General features: G+C 44.7%; 1 protein-coding gene across 1 annotated transcript in view; it reads left to right on the plus strand.

Annotated features, from left to right (window-relative positions):
• Positions 1 to 4,884: 4,884 nt before the first annotated feature.
• Positions 4,885 to 19,491, plus strand: part of WRAP73 (WD repeat containing, antisense to TP73) — a 42,633-nt gene continuing 28,026 nt past the window's right edge. The window contains exons 1-4 of the mRNA XM_029066470.2: positions 4,885 to 5,047; positions 11,221 to 11,374; positions 15,630 to 15,782; positions 16,311 to 16,427. Of these exons, the coding sequence (XP_028922303.1) occupies positions 11,306 to 11,374; positions 15,630 to 15,782; positions 16,311 to 16,427 (339 nt within the window). The 5' untranslated portion in view covers positions 4,885 to 5,047; positions 11,221 to 11,305. The remainder of the gene's footprint in view (positions 5,048 to 11,220; positions 11,375 to 15,629; positions 15,783 to 16,310; positions 16,428 to 19,491) is intronic.

Genomic DNA, 19,491 nt, shown 5'->3' on the forward strand with positions numbered 1-19,491 from the left:
CTCTATAACTTCTATATCCATATCTACAATTAACCCAGTATCTATATGCATACCTGGTTATATTTATATTCAGTATTTACATCTACATCTATGTCTATAAAGTATCCTTGGCTCTACAGTAACTACTCCTAAAAAAATCTTCTTCTGAAAACAGTGGGCAAGCCTCATTAATTAATTAATGAATTCATTCATTCATTCAATAGTATTTATTGAGCGCTTACTATGTGCAGAGCACTGTACTAAGCGCTTGGAATGGACAGATCGGCTGGAGGCCTGAAAGGTTGTGTGGAAAAATTGTTGATGGTACTAATGGTCTGTGCAGCTGGTTGTCATCATTATCTTCATCAGTGGTATTTATTGAGTGCTTATTGTGTGCAGAGCACTGTACTAAATGTTTGGGAGAGTACAATATAACAGCGTGAGCAGACACTTTCTCTGCCCACAATGAGCTCTTCCAGTCTTGAGGGGGAGACAGACATTATGAAGAAATAATTTACAACACATTATTTATAGATAGGTACATAAATGTTGTGAGGTGGAGGGTGCTGTGGGGTTGAGGTTGGGACAGATGGCAAATGCCCAAAGGTCATAGATCCAAATAATAATAACGTTGGCATTTGTTAAGCGCTTACTATGTGCAGAGCGCTGTTCTAAGCGCTGGGGTATACAGGGTAATCAGGTTGTCCCACATGAGGCTCACAGTCTTAATCCCCATTTTACAGATGAGGGAACTGAGGCACAGAGAAGTTAAGTGACTTGCCCACAGTCACACAGCTGACAAGTGGCAGAGCTGGGATGCCTGAACAAGGCAGAAGAGAGGGCTTGTTGATAGTACTAAAGGTTCGAATTTATGGTTATTTATGGTTTGGATGACCACAGCATATCTAGATACCCATCAATATCTACACATATACAGCTTCACCATTACCCAGTGATAGTAATGGTCATGGGTTCAAATCCCGATCAGCCGCTTGTCAGCTGTGTGACTTTGGGCAAGTCACTTAACTTCTCTGTGCCCCAGTTATCTCATCTGTAAAATGGGGATGAAGACTGTGAGCCCCATGTGGGACGACCTGATCACCTTGTATCCTCTCCAGCGCTTAGAACAGTGCTTTGCGCTTCATAAGCGCTTAACAGATGCCATCATTATTATTATGATAGTAGAGTGGACCAAAGAAATTGGAATCCATAACACCTGTGTGTTTACAAACATTTTTGTTTCACACTGATCTTTATCTTTCACCATTAGCTTTTCTTCCATAATCCACCTCAAACAATTTCCCTGGGGAGGGAAAATCTAAAGGTAGGTTGGGTCTCAGCTGGGACTAATGAATCGTATATTTTTATTGTCTTATAATTGCAACAAGCCATATGATCTTTGGGCGAGATTTATTCCAGGATTGTCCTTGTTTCCAAACCTAAAATATAGGCGCGTTCACCACAGATTTATACAATCACATAATATACTAAGTATTTAGATTTATTCAAATTAATATCTGTCTCTCCCGCTAGACTGTAAACTAATCTCGTTATGGGCAGGGAACGTGCCTGCTAATTCTGTTCTATTGTACTGTCCCAAGCACTTAGTACAGTGCTCTGAACATAGTAAGCACTCATAAATATGATTGATGGATTAAGTACTTTGTATATTTAGTAGAGGTCAGGTAATCATATTGGACACAGTCCCTATCCCACAATGAACTCACTATCTAAGAGGTAGAGGGAGCAAGTATTATCCCCATTTTACTAATGGGGAAACTGAGGCAAAGAGAGGTTAAAATGACTGCTCTCAAACCACCTGGCAGAACAGTGACTCCCCAGGCTTAGCTGCCTAATAATAGCAATGATTATGGTACCTGTTAAGCACTTACTATGTGCCAAACACTGTACTAAGCATTAGGGTAGATACAAGAAGCAGCGTGGCCTAGCGGAAAGAGCACGGGTTGGGAGTCAGAGGGCTTGGGTTCTAATCTTGATTCTTCCCCTTGTCAGCTGTGTGACCTTGGGCAAGTCACTAAGCTTCTCTGGGCCTCGGTTTCCCCAGCTGTAAAATGGGGATTAAGACTGTGAGCCCCACGTGGGACAAGCTGATAGCTCAGTAATAATAATGTTGGTATTTGTTAAGCGCTTACTATGTGCAGAGCACTGTTCTAAGCGCTGGGGTAGATACAGGGTAATCAGGTTGTCCCACGTGAGGCTCACAGTTAATCCCCATTTTACAGATGAGGTAACTGAGTCCCAGAGAAGTGAAGTGACTTGCCCACAGTCACACAGCTGACAAGTGGCAGAGCGGGGAGTCGAACCCATGACCTCTGACTCCGAAGCCCAGGCTCTTTCCACTGAGTCACGCTGCTTCCCATCAGTGCTTCATTCAATAGTATTTATTGAACGTTTACTATGTGCAGAGCACTCTTAGAACAGTTCTTGATAGTAAGCGCTTAACAAGCACCATCATTATTATACAAGTTTATCGATCACCGTCCCACATGGGGGGTCACAGCCTTAATCCCCATTTTACAGATGAGGTAACTGAGTCCCAGAGAAGTGAAATGACTCTCCTAAGGTCACATAGCAAACACGCGGCAGAGCCGGAATTAGAACCCAAGTCCTTCTGACTGCCGGGCCCGTGGTCTATCCCCTAAACTTAAACCAAGCAGCTTCTCCGCTGCATGGGATACGTTACCTATTGCACAATCTGATTAGTTTATGTTATGCTGAGGCGTGATATCGTACGGTGATTATAGCGGGTTCCAATGAATCGGTTTATTTGTCGAGCTCTTCCCGTGTGTGGGGAACACTGTACTGAGCGCTTGGGAGAGCGACCTGGCTTTTGCAGATGCGAGTCCAGGAGTTTACAACCTGGTTTCCGATCTAGGGCTGAGGTAACGACGATGAACGCCTTCACTGTAGGTGACACTGGGCCAGATCTGGCCAGATTACTGTGTTAGCCTCCTCTCTGATGTTAAGCGCTTACTCATGCTCTCATAATATCCCGGCTGGATTATTGTGTCAGCCTCCTCTCTGACCTCCCTTCCTCCTGTCTCTCCCCACCCCTGTCTATTCTTCATTCCGCTGTCCGGCTCATCTTCCTACAGAAACGCTCTGGGCATGTCACTGCCCTCCTCAGAAACCTCCAGTGGTTGCCTATCGACCTTCGCGTGAAACAAAAACTCCTCACTCCTGGCTTCAAAGGTCTCCATCACCTTGCCCCCTCCTACCTCACCTCCCTTCTCTCTTTCTACTGCCCACCCCATAAACTCCGCTCCTCTGCCGCCCACCTCCTCACCGTCCCCCCTTCTCGCCTATCCCGCCATCAACCCCTGGCCTACGTCCTCCCGCCGTCCCGGAACGCTCTCCCTCCTCACCTCCGCCAACCTAACTCTCTTCCCCTCTTCCAAGCCCTACTGAGAGCTCAACTCCTCCAAGAGGCCTTCCTACACTGATCTTCCCCTTTTCCCTCTGTTCCCCTTCACCTCTCCCCCACCCTCTGCTCTTCCCCCTTCCCCTCAGCACTGTGCTCATTTGTATATATTATTTATTACCCTATTTATTTTGCTTAATGAGGTGTACATCCCCTTGATTTTATTTATCTTAATGATGTGGTCTTGTTTTTGTTTTGTTCTGTTTTGCTCTGCTGTCTCCCCCGTTTAGACTGTGAGCCGGTCATTGGGCAGGGATGGTCTCTATCTGTTACCGAGTCTTACATTCCAAGCGCTTAGTACAGTGTTCTGCTCATAGTAAGCGCTCAATAAATACTATTGAATGTAAGCCCGTCATTGAGCAGGGATGGTCTCTATCTATTGCCGAATTGTCCAATCCCAGCTTTTAGTACAGTGCTCTGTACGTAGTAAGCGCTTAGTAAATACTGTTGAATGTGAGCCCGTCAATGGGCAGGGACGGTCTCAATCTGTTGCCCAACTGTCCATTCCCAGCGCTTAGTACAGTGTTCTGCACATAGTAAGCGCTCAATAAATACTATTGAATGGATGAACGAATGAAGCAGCGTGGCTCAGTGGAACGAGCCCGGGCTTTGGAGTTAGAGGTCATGGGTTCGACTCCCGGCTCTGCCACTTGTCAGCTGTGTGACTGTGGGCAAGTCACTTCACTGCTCTGGGCCTCAGTTACCTCATCTGTAAAATGGGGATTAAGACTGTGAGCCCCTCGTGGGGCAACCTGATTCCCCTGTGTCTACCCCAGCGCTTAGAGCAGTGCTCTGCACATAGTAAGCACTTAACAAATACCAACATTATTATTATTATTATTATGATGGATGGATGGATGGATGGATGGATGGATGGATGGATGGAAGAATGGATGGATGAATGGATGGATGGATGGATGAATGAATGGATGGATGGGTGAATAGATGGATGAATGGATGGATGGATGGATGGATGGATGAATGAATGGATGGATGGGTGAATAGATGGATGAATGAATGGATGGATGGATGAATGAATGGATGAATGAATGGATGAATGAATGGATGGATGAATGAATGGATGGATGGGTGAATAGATGGATGAATGGATGGATGGATGAATGAATGAATGAATGAATGAATGAATGAATGAATGAATGAATGACACAGGCTGCGTGCAGGACGGCTTTCGCCGGCCCGCCATTTTCCCACTGAAAATCCCCGGGTCCTAGAAATGTGTCAGGGTCCCTTTAAAACCAGCCCCTCGGGCGGGGAGGGGCCGGGGAGGACTGCAATTCCCACAATCCCGTGCGGGCCGGGGAGGGGGTTGAGGTCGGGGGGGAGGACTACAACCCCCACAATCCCCTGCGGGCCGCGCCGGGCTTTGATTGGCTGCGTTCGGCTTCGCGCCATCCCCGCGCTTCCGGCCCGCGGAGAGCGGGGGTCGTGGCGGGACGGGGGGGTGGGGGCGGCGGCTCTGAGGCGGCGCGGCCCGGGAGGACGACAGCGACAGGGACGACGACGAGGAGGAGGAAGGCGAGGGCCGTGCTGAGGGAGCCGGAATCCCCGCTCCCATTCATTCTCACCACCAGCCCCCGTCTCCTCCCCTTTCCCCTCCCCCTCCAGGTGCGTGCGGCCCGGGGGCGGGGGGGCGCGGGGGGAGGGGGCGTCTATCACAGGCCCCACACTTGGCCGAGGAGACGGGCCGCAGTGGGTGCTTGTGGCCGCGTGTGGTGGGGAGAGAGAGACGGCGCCGGGCATCTTCCCTTTGACCGCCGCTCTGTGTGTGCCTGTCTGTCAGAAATTGTGTCTCATTCATTCATCCCCTCATTCTGGGGTATTTATTGAGCGCTCCCTGGGTGCGAATAAGAATTACGGTATTTCTTAAGCGCCTATTCATTTTCTCTTTGGTCGGGTCTCTGTGTGTGTGTGTGTGAGAGAGAAATTAGGTCTCATACATTCATTCTGGGGTATTTATTGAGCGCTCCCTGGGTGCGAATAAGAATTACGGTATTTCTTAAGCGCCTATTCATTCATTCATTCATTCATTCATTGACGTATTGAGCTCCCACGGGTTGCGAATAATAATTATGGTATTTCTTAAGCGTCCATTCATTCATTCTGTGGTATTTATTGAGCGCTCCCTGGGTACGAATAAGAATTACGGTATTTCTTAAGCGCCTATTCATTCATTCACCGTCGTATTGAGCTCCCACTGGATGCAAATAATAATTATGGTATTTCTTAATCGCCTGTTCATTCATTCTATGGTATTTATTGAGCGCTCTCTGGGTGCGAATAAGAATTACGGTATTTCTTAAGCGCCTATTCATTCATTCATACATTGTCGTATTGAGCTCCCACGGGATGCGAATAATAATTATGGTATTTGTTAAGCGTCCATTCATTCATTCTGTGGTATTTATTGAGCGCTCCCTGGGTGCGAATAAGAATTACGGTATTTTTTAAGCGCCTATTCATTCATTCATTGTCGTATTGAGCTCCCACTGGATGCAAATAATTATGGTATTTCTTAAGCGTCCATTCATTCAGCGTGGCGCAGTGGAAAGAGCACGGGCTTTGGAGTCAGGGCTCATGAGTTCGAATCCCAGCTCTGCCACTTGTCGGCTGTGTGACTGTGGGCAAGTCACTTCACTTCTCTGGGCCTCAGTTCCCTCATCTCTAAAATGGGGATGAAGACTGTGAGCCCCACGTGGGACAACCTGATTCCCCTGTGTCTACCCCAGCGCTTAGAACAGTGCTCGGCACATAGTAAGCGCTTAACAAATACCAACATTATTATTATTATTATTATTATTATTAAGCGCCTATTCATTCATTCATTCATACATTGTCGTATTGAGCTCCCACGGGATGCGAATAATAATTATGGTATTTGTTAAGCGTCCATTCATTCATTCTGTGGTATTTATTGAGCACTCCCTGGGTGCGAATAAGAATTACGGTATTTCTTAAGCGCAGTGATTCTGGTATTTCTTAAGCGCCTATTCATTCATTCATTCATTGTCGTATTGAGCTCCCACGGGATGCGAATAATAATTATGGTATTTGTTAAGCGTCCATTCATTCATTCTGTGGTATTTATTGAGCACTCCCTGGGTGCGAATAAGAATTACGGTATTTCTTAAGCGCCTATTCATTCATTCATTCATTGTCGAATTGAGCTCCCAATGGATGCAAATAATAATTATGGTATTTCTTAAACGCCTGTTCATTCATTCTGTGGTATTTATTGAGCGCTCCCTGGGTGCGAATAAGAATTACGGTATTTCTTAAGCGCCTATTCATTCCCTCATTCGGTTGTATTTATTGAGCGCTCATTGGGTGCGAGTAGTAATTATGGTATTTGTTAAGCGCCTATTCATTGGGCTGTATTGAGCTCCCACTGGATGCGAATAATAATTATGGTATTTGTTAAGCTCCTGTTCATTCATTCTGCCGTATTTATTGAGCACTCACTGGGTGCGAATAATAATTACGGTATTTCTGAAGCTCCTATTCATTCCCTCATTCTGTGGTATTTATTGAGCGCTCCCTGGGCGCGAATAACAATTACGGTATTTCTTAAGCGCCTATTCATTCACTTATTCTGTCGTATTTATTGAGCGCTCACTGGGTGCGAATAATGATTATGGTATTTGTTAAGCGCCTGTTCATTCTGTGGTATTTATTGAGCGCTCACTGGGTGCGAATAATAATTATGGTATTTCTTAAGCGCCTATTCATTCACTCATTCGGTCGTATTTATTGAGCGCTCACTGGGTGCGAATAATGATTATGGTTTTTGTTAAGCGCCTATTCATTCAGTCGTATTGAGCTCCCACTGGATGCAGATAATAATTATGGTATTTGTTAAGCATCTATTCATTCATTCTGTCGTATTTATTGAGCACTCACTGGGTGCGAATAATAATTACAGTATTTCTTAAGCGCCTATTCATTCACTCATTCGGTCGTATTTATTGACGCTCACTGGGTGCGAATAATGATCATGGTATTTGTTAAGCACCTATTCATTCAGTCGCATTGAGCTCCCACGGGATGCGAATAATAATTATGGTATTTGTTAAGCGCCTATTCATTCATTGTCTTATTGTGCTCCCACAGGATGCGAATAATTATGGTATTTATTAAGGGCTTCTTCATTCATTTATTCATTCATTCTTAAGCGCTTATTAATTCACTCATTTTGTCATATTTATTGAGCGCTCACTGGATGCGAATAATAATTATGCTATTTCGTAAGCGCTTACTCATTCACCCATTCTGTTGTATTTATTGAGCGCTCACTGGGTGCAAATAATAATTATGGTATTTATTAAGTGCCTGTTCATTCTGTCGTATTTATTGAGCGCTCACTGGACGCGAATAATAATTATGGTATTTCTTAAACACTTATTCATTCACTCATTCTGTCGTATTTATTGAGCGCTCACTGGGTGCGAATAATAATCATGGTATTTCTTAAGCACCTATTCATTCAGTCGCATTGAGCTCCCACTGAATGCGAATAATAATTATGGTTTTTCTTAAGTGCCCATTTATTCATTCTCTCGTATTTATTGAGCGCTCACTGGGTATAAATAATAATTACGGTGTTTCTTAAGTGCCTATTCATTCTGTGGTATTTATTGAGCGCGCACTGGGTGCGAATAATAATTATGGTATTTGTTAAGCGCCTATTCATTCATTGTCTTATTGTGCTCCCACAGGATGCGAATAATTATGGTATTTATTAAGGGCTTCTTCATTCATTTATTCATTCATTCTTAAGCGCTTATTAATTCACTCATTTTGTCATATTTATTGAGCGCTCACTGGATGCGAATAATAATTATGCTATTTCGTAAGCGCTTACTCATTCACCCATTCTGTTGTATTTATTGAGCGCTCACTGGGTGCAAATAATAATTATGGTATTTATTAAGTGCCTGTTCATTCTGTCGTATTTATTGAGCGCTCACTGGACGCGAATAATAATTATGGTATTTCTTAAACACTTATTCATTCCCTCATTCTGTTGTATTTATTGAGCGCTCACTGGGTGCAAATAATAATAATTATGGCATCTGTTAAGAGCCTATTCATCTGTTGTATTTATTGAACGCTCACTGGGTGCGAATAATAATTATGGTATTAAGCGCCCGTTCATTCATTCTTTCGTATTTATTGAGCGCCCACTGTGTGCAAATAATAATTATGGTATTTGTTAAGTGCTTATTCATTCATTCCTATTGAGCTCCCACTGGATGTGAGTAATAATTATGGTTTTGTTAAGCGCTTATTCAGTTGTATTTATTGAGTGCTCACTGGATACAGATAATTATGGCATATTGAGCGCTCACTGGGTGCGAATAATAATTATGGTATTTGTTAAGCGTTTATTCATTCAATTGTATTTATTGAGTGCTTACTGCGTGCAGGGCACTGTACTAAGCTCTTGGGAAGGTACGATACAGCAATAAAGAGTGACAATTCTTGACCACAATGAGCTCACAGTCCGGGGAGCAGGGGGAGGGGAGAGACAGACGTCAGTACAAATAAACAGACATCAATATAAATAAATAAAAGACAGGTATCATCCCTAAGTGCTGTGGGGCAGGAAGTGGGAGGAAGAGCAAAGGGAGCAAGTCGGGGCCATGCAGAAGGGAGTGGGAGATGAGGAAAAGCGGGGCTTAGTCTGGGAAGGCCTCTGGGAGGAGATGGGCCTTCAGTAAGGCTTTGAAGAGGGGGAGAGTCATTGTTTGGTGGATTTGAGGAGGGAGGGTGTTCCAGGCCAGAGGTAGGACGTGAGCCAGGGCTTGGTGTCGAGACGGGTGAAATTGAGGCACCGTGAGAAAGTGACACTGGACTAAGGCACTGTACTAAGCACTGGAAGCACTGTCCTTTCATTTCTTTCCAACCTGATAAGCAGCATGGCCTAGTGGCAAGAGCACTGGCTTGGGAGACAGAGGATGTGGGTTCTAGTCCCAGGCTCCTCCTATGACTGCTGTGTGACCTTGGGCAAGTCACTTAACTTCTGTGTGCCGCAGTTACCTCATCTGTAAAATAGGGATTAAGATCGTGAGCCCCAAGTGGGACAACCTTATTACCTTGTATCTACCCCAGCGCTTAGAATAGTGCTTGGCACATAGTAAGTGCTTAACAAATACCATCCTTATTATTAATATTATTGTTACCTCAGTGCTCAGAACAGAGCTTGGCACAATCCAGAGGGAGGCCCTTGAGTCCGTACTCCTTTGGCTCAACAAATTCCATCTTCATCATCATTCAGTCAATTAATAGTGTTTATTGAGTGCTTACCATGTGCATAGCACTGTCCTAAGCGCTTGGGAGCACACTAAGTGCTCAGTAAATTCCACCACGGATTGATGCAGAGCAATAGAGTTGACTGACATGATTTCTGCCCTCAAGGTTTACAGTATAGAGGGGAAGATAAACATTGTAAATACATGGCAGATAGGGGAAGGGGCAGAAGGACAGAAATGTTGTAGGGTTGAAGAGGTGTGAGTATAAAGTGCCAAAGGGGTACGGACTCAAGGGCAAAGGCAATGTAGAAGGGAGGGCAGATAATTGGGGAAATGAGGGGTTAGTCAGGGAAGGTCTCTTTGCGCCTTGTCCTCCCTCTGGTCTGAAACTCCCTCCCCCTCCATGTCTGACAGACCACCGCTCTCAATCAGTCATATTTATCGAGGGCATACCGTGCGCAGAGCACTCAGTGCTTGAGAGTACAGTATAACATAATTGATAGACATATTCCCTCTGCCCACCTTCAAAGACTTATTCAAATCATATCTTCTCTTAGATGCGTTCCTCGGCCAAGACCTCGTTTTCCCACCCTCCCCTCTGCATCGCCTGTGCATTCAGGTCTGTGCCCCTTAAGCACTTGATATTCACCCTCAGCCCCGAAAGCCGTTCTGCACATATTCATACATTTTGCCATTTCCCTTAACTGTGATATATTCTAATGTGTGTCTCCTCCTCTAGATTGCAAGCTTTTTTTAAATGGTATTTACTGAATGCTTACTATGTGCCAGGCATTATACTACGCTCTGGGATAGACAGAGGTTAATTTAGACACAGTCCATGCACAGCATGGGGCTTACAGTCTTAATGCCACTTTTACAGAGGAGGGAACTGAGGCACAAAGAAGTGAAGTGACTTGTCCAGAGTCACACAGCAGATACGTGGCGGAGTCAGGATTAGAACCCAGGTCCTCTGACACCCAGACCCTCACTCTTTCCACTAAGCCACACTGCTTCTGCTTGCGGGCAGGGATCGGGTCTAACAACTCTATTTTGTTGTACTTTCCAAAGTATTTAGTACAGTGCTCTGTGCATTGTAAGCACTCAATAAATGCCATTGTTTGATCGAGTAGAGGAGATGCGATTTTTAGAATGGCTTTAAAAATTGGGAGAGCATTAGTCTGTGGCATATGAAGCCAGAAGGAGTTCCTGGCCAGGGGGAGAATGTGGGCAAGGGGATGTCAGCGAAGCAGACAAGATCAAGGTACAGTGAGTCGATTGGCAAAGTGTGCGGGCTAGGTGATAGTAGATCAGTGAGATTGAGGCGGAAAAGGAGAGCTGATTGAGTGCTTTAAAGTCTATGATAATGAGTTTCTGTTTGTCCCAGAGATGGATGAGAGTGAGTGTGTATATCTGTGTTTGTGTGTTTTTGCCTTGGCTTTTTTCCATACCCAGAACTTTTCCCCGGATCCACCACCCTGGTTCCTGTTTCCCCTTAGCAGCTGTGGGTGATTCTGGTTTCTTTTTCCCCAGGGATTGATGGTCCTGATTAGGGGCTTCCTCCCTGCAGAAGCAGTGTTACCGCCACTCTCCTCCTGACACCTTGCCTGCCTGAGTTATGAATTTCTCCGAAGTGTTTAAGCTCTCAAATCTGCTCTGCAAGTTCTCTCCTGATGGAAAGTATCTGGTGAGTTGCCTGTGAGGCAGTTGGTTTATAAAATGAGGCCCTGCAGGTATTTATTGAATGGGCCGGATAGGTTGACAAAGATAGCTTTGGTTGTTTGATATTGGCATGGAAAGCAGGTATTGCTTGGGAGAGCTGGATCATGCCTATCATCTGCCTTATTATCTCCTAGTTAATATATCATTCCATGTTGAGGCAAACAAAAACTATCCTTCAGTCATAAATCGGTTGTCCTAACCACATCAAGCAGTTTGCAAAGAGAATGCTTTGTCATTAAGAAGTGCTAGTCGTTATTTGATGGAGTTGAGGTTATACAGGTCAAGCATTTTACCCAACAAATAGAATTTCCTAGTGAAGGAGCACGAACCTGGGAGTAAGAGGACCTGGGTTCTAATTCTGGCTCTGCCACCTGTCTGCTGTGTGACCTTGGGCAAGTCACTTAGCTTCCCTGAGCCTCAGTTATCTGGAAAATGAAGATTAAGACTGTGAGCCCCATGTGGGACATGGACCAAGTCCAACCTGTTTACCTTGTAGCTACTCCAGCACTTAGTGAAGGGCCTGGCACATAGTAAGTATTTAACAAATGCCATTAAAAAACAAAAACAAAGGACAGTGGACACTAGGTAAGACACCTTACCCCTATTTGATCTTGCGTGAAAGTTAGCAGTGGTTCTAGTGGTGGGATTTATTGAGTATTCACTGGTTGCATTGCACTGTTCTAAGCCCTTTGGAAAAGTACAAAGAAACATAGGATACGTTCCCTGCCCACAGGAGCTGACACTGTAATGAGGGAGCCAGTCGGAAAATATTTATAGAGTGGAATCAGAATAACAATCAGTGGATTTATCTAGTGTTTACTATGTGTACTAAGTGCTTGGGAGAGTATAAGTACGACAGAGTTGGTAGATTTGGTCCCGATCAGGACCTTACAGTCTAGAGGGGGCATTTCAACCTAGAGAAATTGTCCAATCAAATATACAGAGTTAAGATACTTTGCAGACAGTTTAAGTATCATAAAGCATTTCTGTAGTCTTATTTGATATTTCACATTTGACTTCCTTTCCTCCTCTCTTCCCTCTCCTACTTCCCCCTCTACCCGGCACATGCTTACAGAATAAATGATTTAAATAGCACGCATTCTATTCTGGGGAGGAAAACATAGCTGTCAGCTTTTCTGGGATTTGAACTTACAGTTCCAGGGATTGCAGACTTAGTGCTTAGATAACTAAGCCCTCCAGTGTATGAAGTATTTGGCCATATGCCATTATACTTGTAAAATTACACTTAGGGAATTAAAAACAAGAGTGAGTAAAAATAACGTTGTAAAGTAATCTCTGTCATTTCACGAGTTACACGGTAGAAGAAAAGTTGGCCGTCTCCCCTCTTCTCTTTAATAGCGTACCTATACAATCGGACAACGTTTTTGACCTTGATATACTCATTTTCCAGTATCTTAATTTTGGCAAGCCTCGTTCCTTATCTCATAGTCTCATAGTCTAAAGATGGGGGGGGGGGTACTGATATTCTTTAGAAATGAAGATATTGAGGCATAGAGAAGTTAAGTGAATTCTCCCACTCCCTCTGTGGGCACTTGGATATTCACCTTTTGTTCACTTCTACCTCAACCCCAGAGCACTTATGTACATATCTGCCCACCCCTCTAGACTGTAAGCTTGTTGTGGGCAGGGAGCATGTGTACCAACTCTATTTTATTGTCCTCTCCCAAGCACTTAGTACAGTGCTCTGCACACAGTAAGGGCGCATTAAATATGATTGATTGACTTGCCCCGGGTCTCACAGAAGCCAGGCGGGGTCCAGGATTAGAACTCAGGTCTCTTGACTCCAGTACTTTTGCTTTTTCCACTAAGCCAAGCTATTGCATCAGTATTTTATAGCATTGTGTATTTTTAGGCATTGAGGAAACAATCTCAATTAGAAGAGATTATTCTAGAGCAAAGTGGTTTGCTGAATTCTTTCAAAGCAACCAAGTAATAGAAAAGTTGCGAGTTCTTGAAACCCAAATGGTAGAACAAACTTCAGTTGGTTAAAAGTACAAAAGCATTTACCAGCCACCTTTTTTCACTGGCTTGCTGTTTTCCCCAAGGCTACTTAAAACTGTTATCAAACAATAAACAATAAATCACATTTTTTCCTATTGCCCATGTATACATTTGTATAGCAATTTATATTTGCAAAGCATCTCTAATTGTTGTGGTTAGTCATTTCTGTTGTTGTTGTTTTTCCAGATGAGGAAACTGCCTCAAACTCAGTTGTTGGCAAAGCCAGGAATAATCCTTCTCACTTCCAGTTCAGTGCTCAGCCACTGACCAACACTACCTCATTTTCTCAATTTTAGTCATTAATACTTTGAATAGTATTTATTGAGCGCTTACAATGTGCAGAGCAATGTACTAAGCGCTTGGAATGTAAAATTCGGCAACAGAAAGAGACAATCCCTGCCCATTGATGGGCTTAAAGTCTAGGAGACCTTATCTCACCTTGGCTTCACGGACTCCGTCCTCTCCCGGTTCTCCTCTTACCTCTCTGGCCGGTCATTCTCGGTCTCCTTTGCCGGCGCCTCCTCCCCCTCCCATCCTTTAACTGTTGGAGTTCCTCAGGGGTCAGTTCTCGGCCCTCTTCTGTTCTCCATTTACACTCACTCCCTCGGTGAACTCATCCGCTCTCACGGCTTCGACTACCATCTCTACGCAGATGACACGCAGATCTACATCTCCGCCCCTGTCCTCTCCCCCTCCCTTCGGGCTCGCGTCTCCTCCCGCCTCCGGGACGTCTCCGCTTGGATGTCGGCCCGCCACCTAAAACTCAACATGAGCGAGACCGAGCTCCTCATCTTCCCTCCCAAACCCGGTCCTCTCCCAGACTTCTCTATCCCCGTGGATGGCACGACCATCCTTCCCGTCTCTCGGGCCCGCGATCTCGGTGTCATCCTCGACTCGTCTCTCTCGTTCACCCCACGCATCCTATCCGTTACCGAGACCTGCCGGTTTCACCTTTACAATATCGCCAAGATCCGCCCTTTCCTCTCTACCCAAACGGCTACCTTACCGCTACGGGCTCTCTTTATATCCCGGCTAGACTACTGTGTCAGCCTTCTCTCTGACCTCCCTTCCCCCTCTCTCGCCCCGCTCCGGTCTATTCTTCACTCCGCTGCCCGGCACATCTTCCCGCAGAGACGATCTGGGCATGTCACTCCCCTTCTTAAACAACTCCAGTGGTTGCCTATCGACCTCCGCTCCAAACAAAAACTCCTCACTCTAGGCTTCGAGGCTCTCCATCACCTCGCCCCTTCCTACCTCTCCTCCCTTCTCTCTTTCTACCGCCCACCCTGCACGCTCTGCTCCTCTGCCGCCCGCCTCCTCGCCGTCCCTCGGTCTCGCCCATCCGGCCGTCGACCCCCGGGCCACGTCCTCCCGCGGTCCCGGAACGCCCTCCCTCCTCACCTCCGCCAAACCGATTCTCTTTCCCTCTTCAAAGCCCTACTTAAAACTCACCTCCTCCAAGAGGCCTTCCCAGACTGAGCTCCTCTTCTCCCTCTACTCCCTCTGCCACCCCCCCCTTACCTCTCCGCAGCTAAACCCTCTTTTCCCCCTTTCCCTCTGCTCCTCCCCCTCTCCCTTCCCATCCCCTCAGCACTGTACTCGTCTGCTCAACTGTATATATTTCCATTACCCTATTTATTTTGTTAATGAATTGTACAATGTACAATGAATTGTACAATTGTACGATTCTGTTTAGTCGCCATTGTTTTTACGAGATGTTCTTCCCCTCGACTCTGTTTATCGCCATCGTTCTCGTCTGTGCGTCTCCCCCGATTAAACCGTAAGCCCGTCAAACGGCAGGGACTGTCTCTATCTGTTGCCTACTTGTTCATTCCAAGCGCTTAGTACAGTGCTCTGCACATAGTAAGCGCTCAATAAATACTATTGAATGAATGAATGAATTATAAAGTCATTGATTTCATTTTTTGCTTAATAGCCTAGTAAATTTGTCATTCCCGATGGGCATTTCTAAACCTGATTTGAATTGATGTGCTATAACTTCTAAAGGTGACTCATAACTTTCTTTCACAGTGGACTATATATTGCAGTAAATTGAAAGCCCAGAGACAAACCTATGGTTTGTCTAAAATTAAACACAGAATTGAAGAGGCTGAATTAGGCAGGAAGAGTCCTGGCCCTCCTAAGATTCATTGACTTTGGAATTCAGAGTATCAAGTGTCCTGTTTTTCCACATCCAGGCATCCTGTGTCCAGTACCGCTTAGTGATTCGAGATGTGAATACCCTCCAGATCCTTCAGCTGTACACATGCCTGGATCAGATCCAGTATGTAGAATGGTCCGCGGACTCCCTCTTTATATTATGTGCCATGTACAAGAGAGGGCTTGTGCAGGTAAGTGCCCATTTTTCCTAGTTTCTCTAGTTCCCTTAGAATTTGAAGAGCCTACCGGAAACTTACAATGACAAGGATTGTTTCAGTTCCCATATCGAAGTACAAAAATGAGTATTGTAATTCGAAAAGGCACCTTCTCGTCGTGGAACTTCAAAATGCTCTTGAACTATTTGGTTTAAAGAGAAGAGAAACTCTCAAAACGTGATTGAGAACTAAATATTTTAAGAAGCTTCCGAGTGTAATATATTCTAGAAACGTGATATCCTGCCCTTGTTTTGGTATAGAATTGAAGCTAGGTGACAGGAGCAACTGACCTATAAAGGGAATTAAGTGTTAAATGATTTGTTAGTATAAATCATTAAGATTCATCGCTTACTTTTGCAGTGGAATCCATCGCCAGTCCTTCATGGTTAATGATGCTTAAAGATCTCTTTAAGTTCTGAGCTCTGTCCCGGGCCCCTCTTAGGAGGGATCGGGATTCCGATCAGCCTGCGATCTTTGGGCTTTCTCTCTCCTGCTTGTGTGTAGGTGTGGTCCATGGAGCAGCCGGATTGGCACTGCAAGATAGACGAAGGTTCAGCCGGACTGGTGGCTTCGTGCTGGAGCCCGGATGGGCGTCACATTCTCAACACCACTGAATTCCATGTAAGCATGATGTCACGAATGTTCCTCAGGGTAGCAGATGCTACCACCCACCCTCTGGCTCCCCAAATAGCACACCAGCTTCGAAAGATCTAGAGACTTTAAGCAGAAAGAGGGTACTTTATCTTTTCTCCATCTTTTAACTGCTCAATTAATGACTGATTAATTGCCCTTAGCTGGTGGGAGAAGGAGGCTATCAGGCCTTTTGTATTTTCTTTTTGAAGAGTGTGTGCTGGATAATCTTTTTGTGATTCGAGAACAAAGTTGTTTTTTTTTGTTTGTTTTAGTTATTTCCTTTAATCTCTAGTGACAGGGGTGGAAATAAACCTACAAGCCACATGGGTGGCTTGCTTAGTATGAGCATCCTGCCACTCTGAATTGTGAGTCAAGGCAGAGGTCACCAGGCGACCTGGTCTGAAAACCCCCTAAATAGTAAGAGCTGAAAGCAGTTCCTGAAGTACCTTAGATTGGTGTTTTCAAGCCTTTTTTTCTGCTGTTATAGATTTCTTCGCTTCATCGCCCATTCATGGTAAAGGGTAAAATCCTGAAATTCCTAGAATTCTGGATCGGAGTAGTAATAATAATGATAATGTTGGTATTTGTTAAGCGCTTACTATGTGCTGAGCACTGTTCTAAGTGCTGGGGTAGATACAGGGCAATTAGGTTGTCCCATGTGAGGCTCTTAATCTTAATCTTAATTAAATCTTAATCCCCATTTTACAGATGAGGTAACTGAGTCACCGAGAAGTTAAGTGACTTGCCCACAGTCACAGCTGACAGGTGGCGGAGCCGGGAATGGAACCCATGACCTCTGACTCCTAAGCCCGTGCTCTTTCCACTGAGCCACGCTGTACGAACACTAGTTACTGAGATTTAACAGTCTGATGTGATTAAAAGAATGTGGGTTGTCCAAATGCTTTCCTAACAAAGTAATCCATTTTTAATGAGAAGTGAACCGAATGATTGGAGGTGATAGGTGAGTCCTATAGGCCGAGAAACGTCGAAGGGGCCAAGTAATGGCCGACTTAGGGGTGTTTGGCAGACAATGTATGTTTTTATCGGGGCCTACGTTTTTAAAGCATCTCTCTCTGGCCTGTTTCGTGCCACTATTGTGCTTTCCCAACAGGACAGTCATTTTTGAAAAGGACATTTGGGAATTTACCGCCTCAGAATACTTCCCAAACTCCTAGTTCAGTGCACTGCACCAAGTGGGCGCTCAATAAGTGGTTCTAGTACTGTTATTACTCCGATCCAGAAAAGGGAACTTCATGATACAGTTCTTAAACCCTGAATTATGAGGTAGCCCAAGATAGTTCAGGTAAGACTCAATTTAAACATCTTTCATTCAATCATTCAGTCGTATTTATTGATAACGATTTATCTGCTTACTGCGTGCAGAGCTCTGTACTTAGCTCTCGGAAATTGCAATTCAGTAACAGAGACAATCCCTACCCAACAACGGACTCACAGTCTAGAGGCGGGAGATAGACAACAAAACAAGGAGACAAACATCAGTAGCATCAATATAAATAAATAGAATTATAGATATATGCACATCATTAATAAAATAAATAGAATAATAAATCTGTACATATAAGTGCCGTGGGTCGGGGAAGGAGGTAGTGCAGAGGGAGGGAGTCGGGGCAAGGGGGAGGGGGAGAGGAGCGGAGGAAAAGAGGGCTCAGTCTGGGAATCTACAGATTGGGTATGAGAAATTCTAAATGGCCTAAGCCTTTAGAGTATCACATTTTGAAATATTTAGAATCATAATTATTAAATGCTTGCTGTGTACCAAATGCGAAGTGCAGAGGTAAAGACAAGATAAAGTAGATCCAGTCTCTGCCCCATATAAGGCTCATAGCCTAAAGTCACCTAAGAGGTGTGTGCAGGGAATGTGTCTGTTTATTGCTGTAGCGTTCTCTCCCAAGTGCTTAGTACAGTGTTCTGCACACAGTAAGCACTCAATAAATGTGATTGACTGAATGAAATGAATGAATCAGTACTTCCTTTTCTTCAGGAGGTGTGAAACGTGTGAGCCCTTTCGGTAATGCCTTCTTTTCTTGCTTGGAAGGGAAAAACAGTCCAGTTGTTAGGCCTAAAGTCATTGAAGGTCGATAGCTGTCTGGTTCCCTGGTTGTATTGTTGTAGCCTAAGTAACCCAAAGTATAAACTGCTCCTGTTGCTGCTGCTCCAGACTGTGCGTAGATTTGGAACAGCATGTGCGTGTGGGGGTGGTGAGGACAGTATTTATTACCAGCCATCGGAACTGACTGTGACCCTTCGGGATTTCATTTAGCTTTTGCCAAGTTGGCATCTGTGTTGGGATAGACTTTCACTCCAGCTGTAAACAGGGGGCTAAATTAACTTGTTTCAGACAGCTGGCTGAATCCTGCCAGTGTCTGTGTTTTGTTTACTCTAGTACTCTCGATCCAGGGTCTGGTGGGACAGATCATCAGCTAGTGTTTAGGAGGGGAATTGTTGGGATGCTTGATATCTGTGTAAATATATATATTTATATATATATATATCTATCTTTATCTAGTTCAAGGAACGTTGAAAGGATTTAGAGACAACTCTCAACCCACAGTTGACAGCTCAGTAGTTCAGCATTTTTCTCTGGCATCATCTAATGCTACTCATGCCTATAATTCTTCACGCCAACAAGTAAGCTCTAAAATAGCTGTGCCCCAGTGCCCTAACCTTTGGGCTCTTCCTGCAAAGCCAGAAATGAAATCCCTGTCTCTGTTTTTGTGACGTGTCACATCATAGCACCATTTTAAACTTCCCTTCCATTAGCTAGTTCCAGGTTTTGTTTTCTTTTAACCCTAGATTTTTCTTCATCCCGAATGGATTAGGCAGCGGACCTGGGCCGATGAATTAATTTCTGTGTAGAGTTGTTGCTATCATCTTCACACAAAAGAGCAGGTTCCCTGTGGAACTGTGTGGCCTAGTGGAAAGAGCATGGTCCTAGGAATCAGTGGGCCCGGGTTATAATTCTGACTCTGCCTTTTGCCTGCTGGGAGCCGCTTAACTTCTCTGTGCCTCAGTTTCCTCATCTGTAAAATGC

This window comes from Ornithorhynchus anatinus, chromosome 5, assembly GCF_004115215.2.
Source record: "Ornithorhynchus anatinus isolate Pmale09 chromosome 5, mOrnAna1.pri.v4, whole genome shotgun sequence".
NCBI classification, from domain to species: Eukaryota; Metazoa; Chordata; class Mammalia; order Monotremata; family Ornithorhynchidae; genus Ornithorhynchus; species Ornithorhynchus anatinus.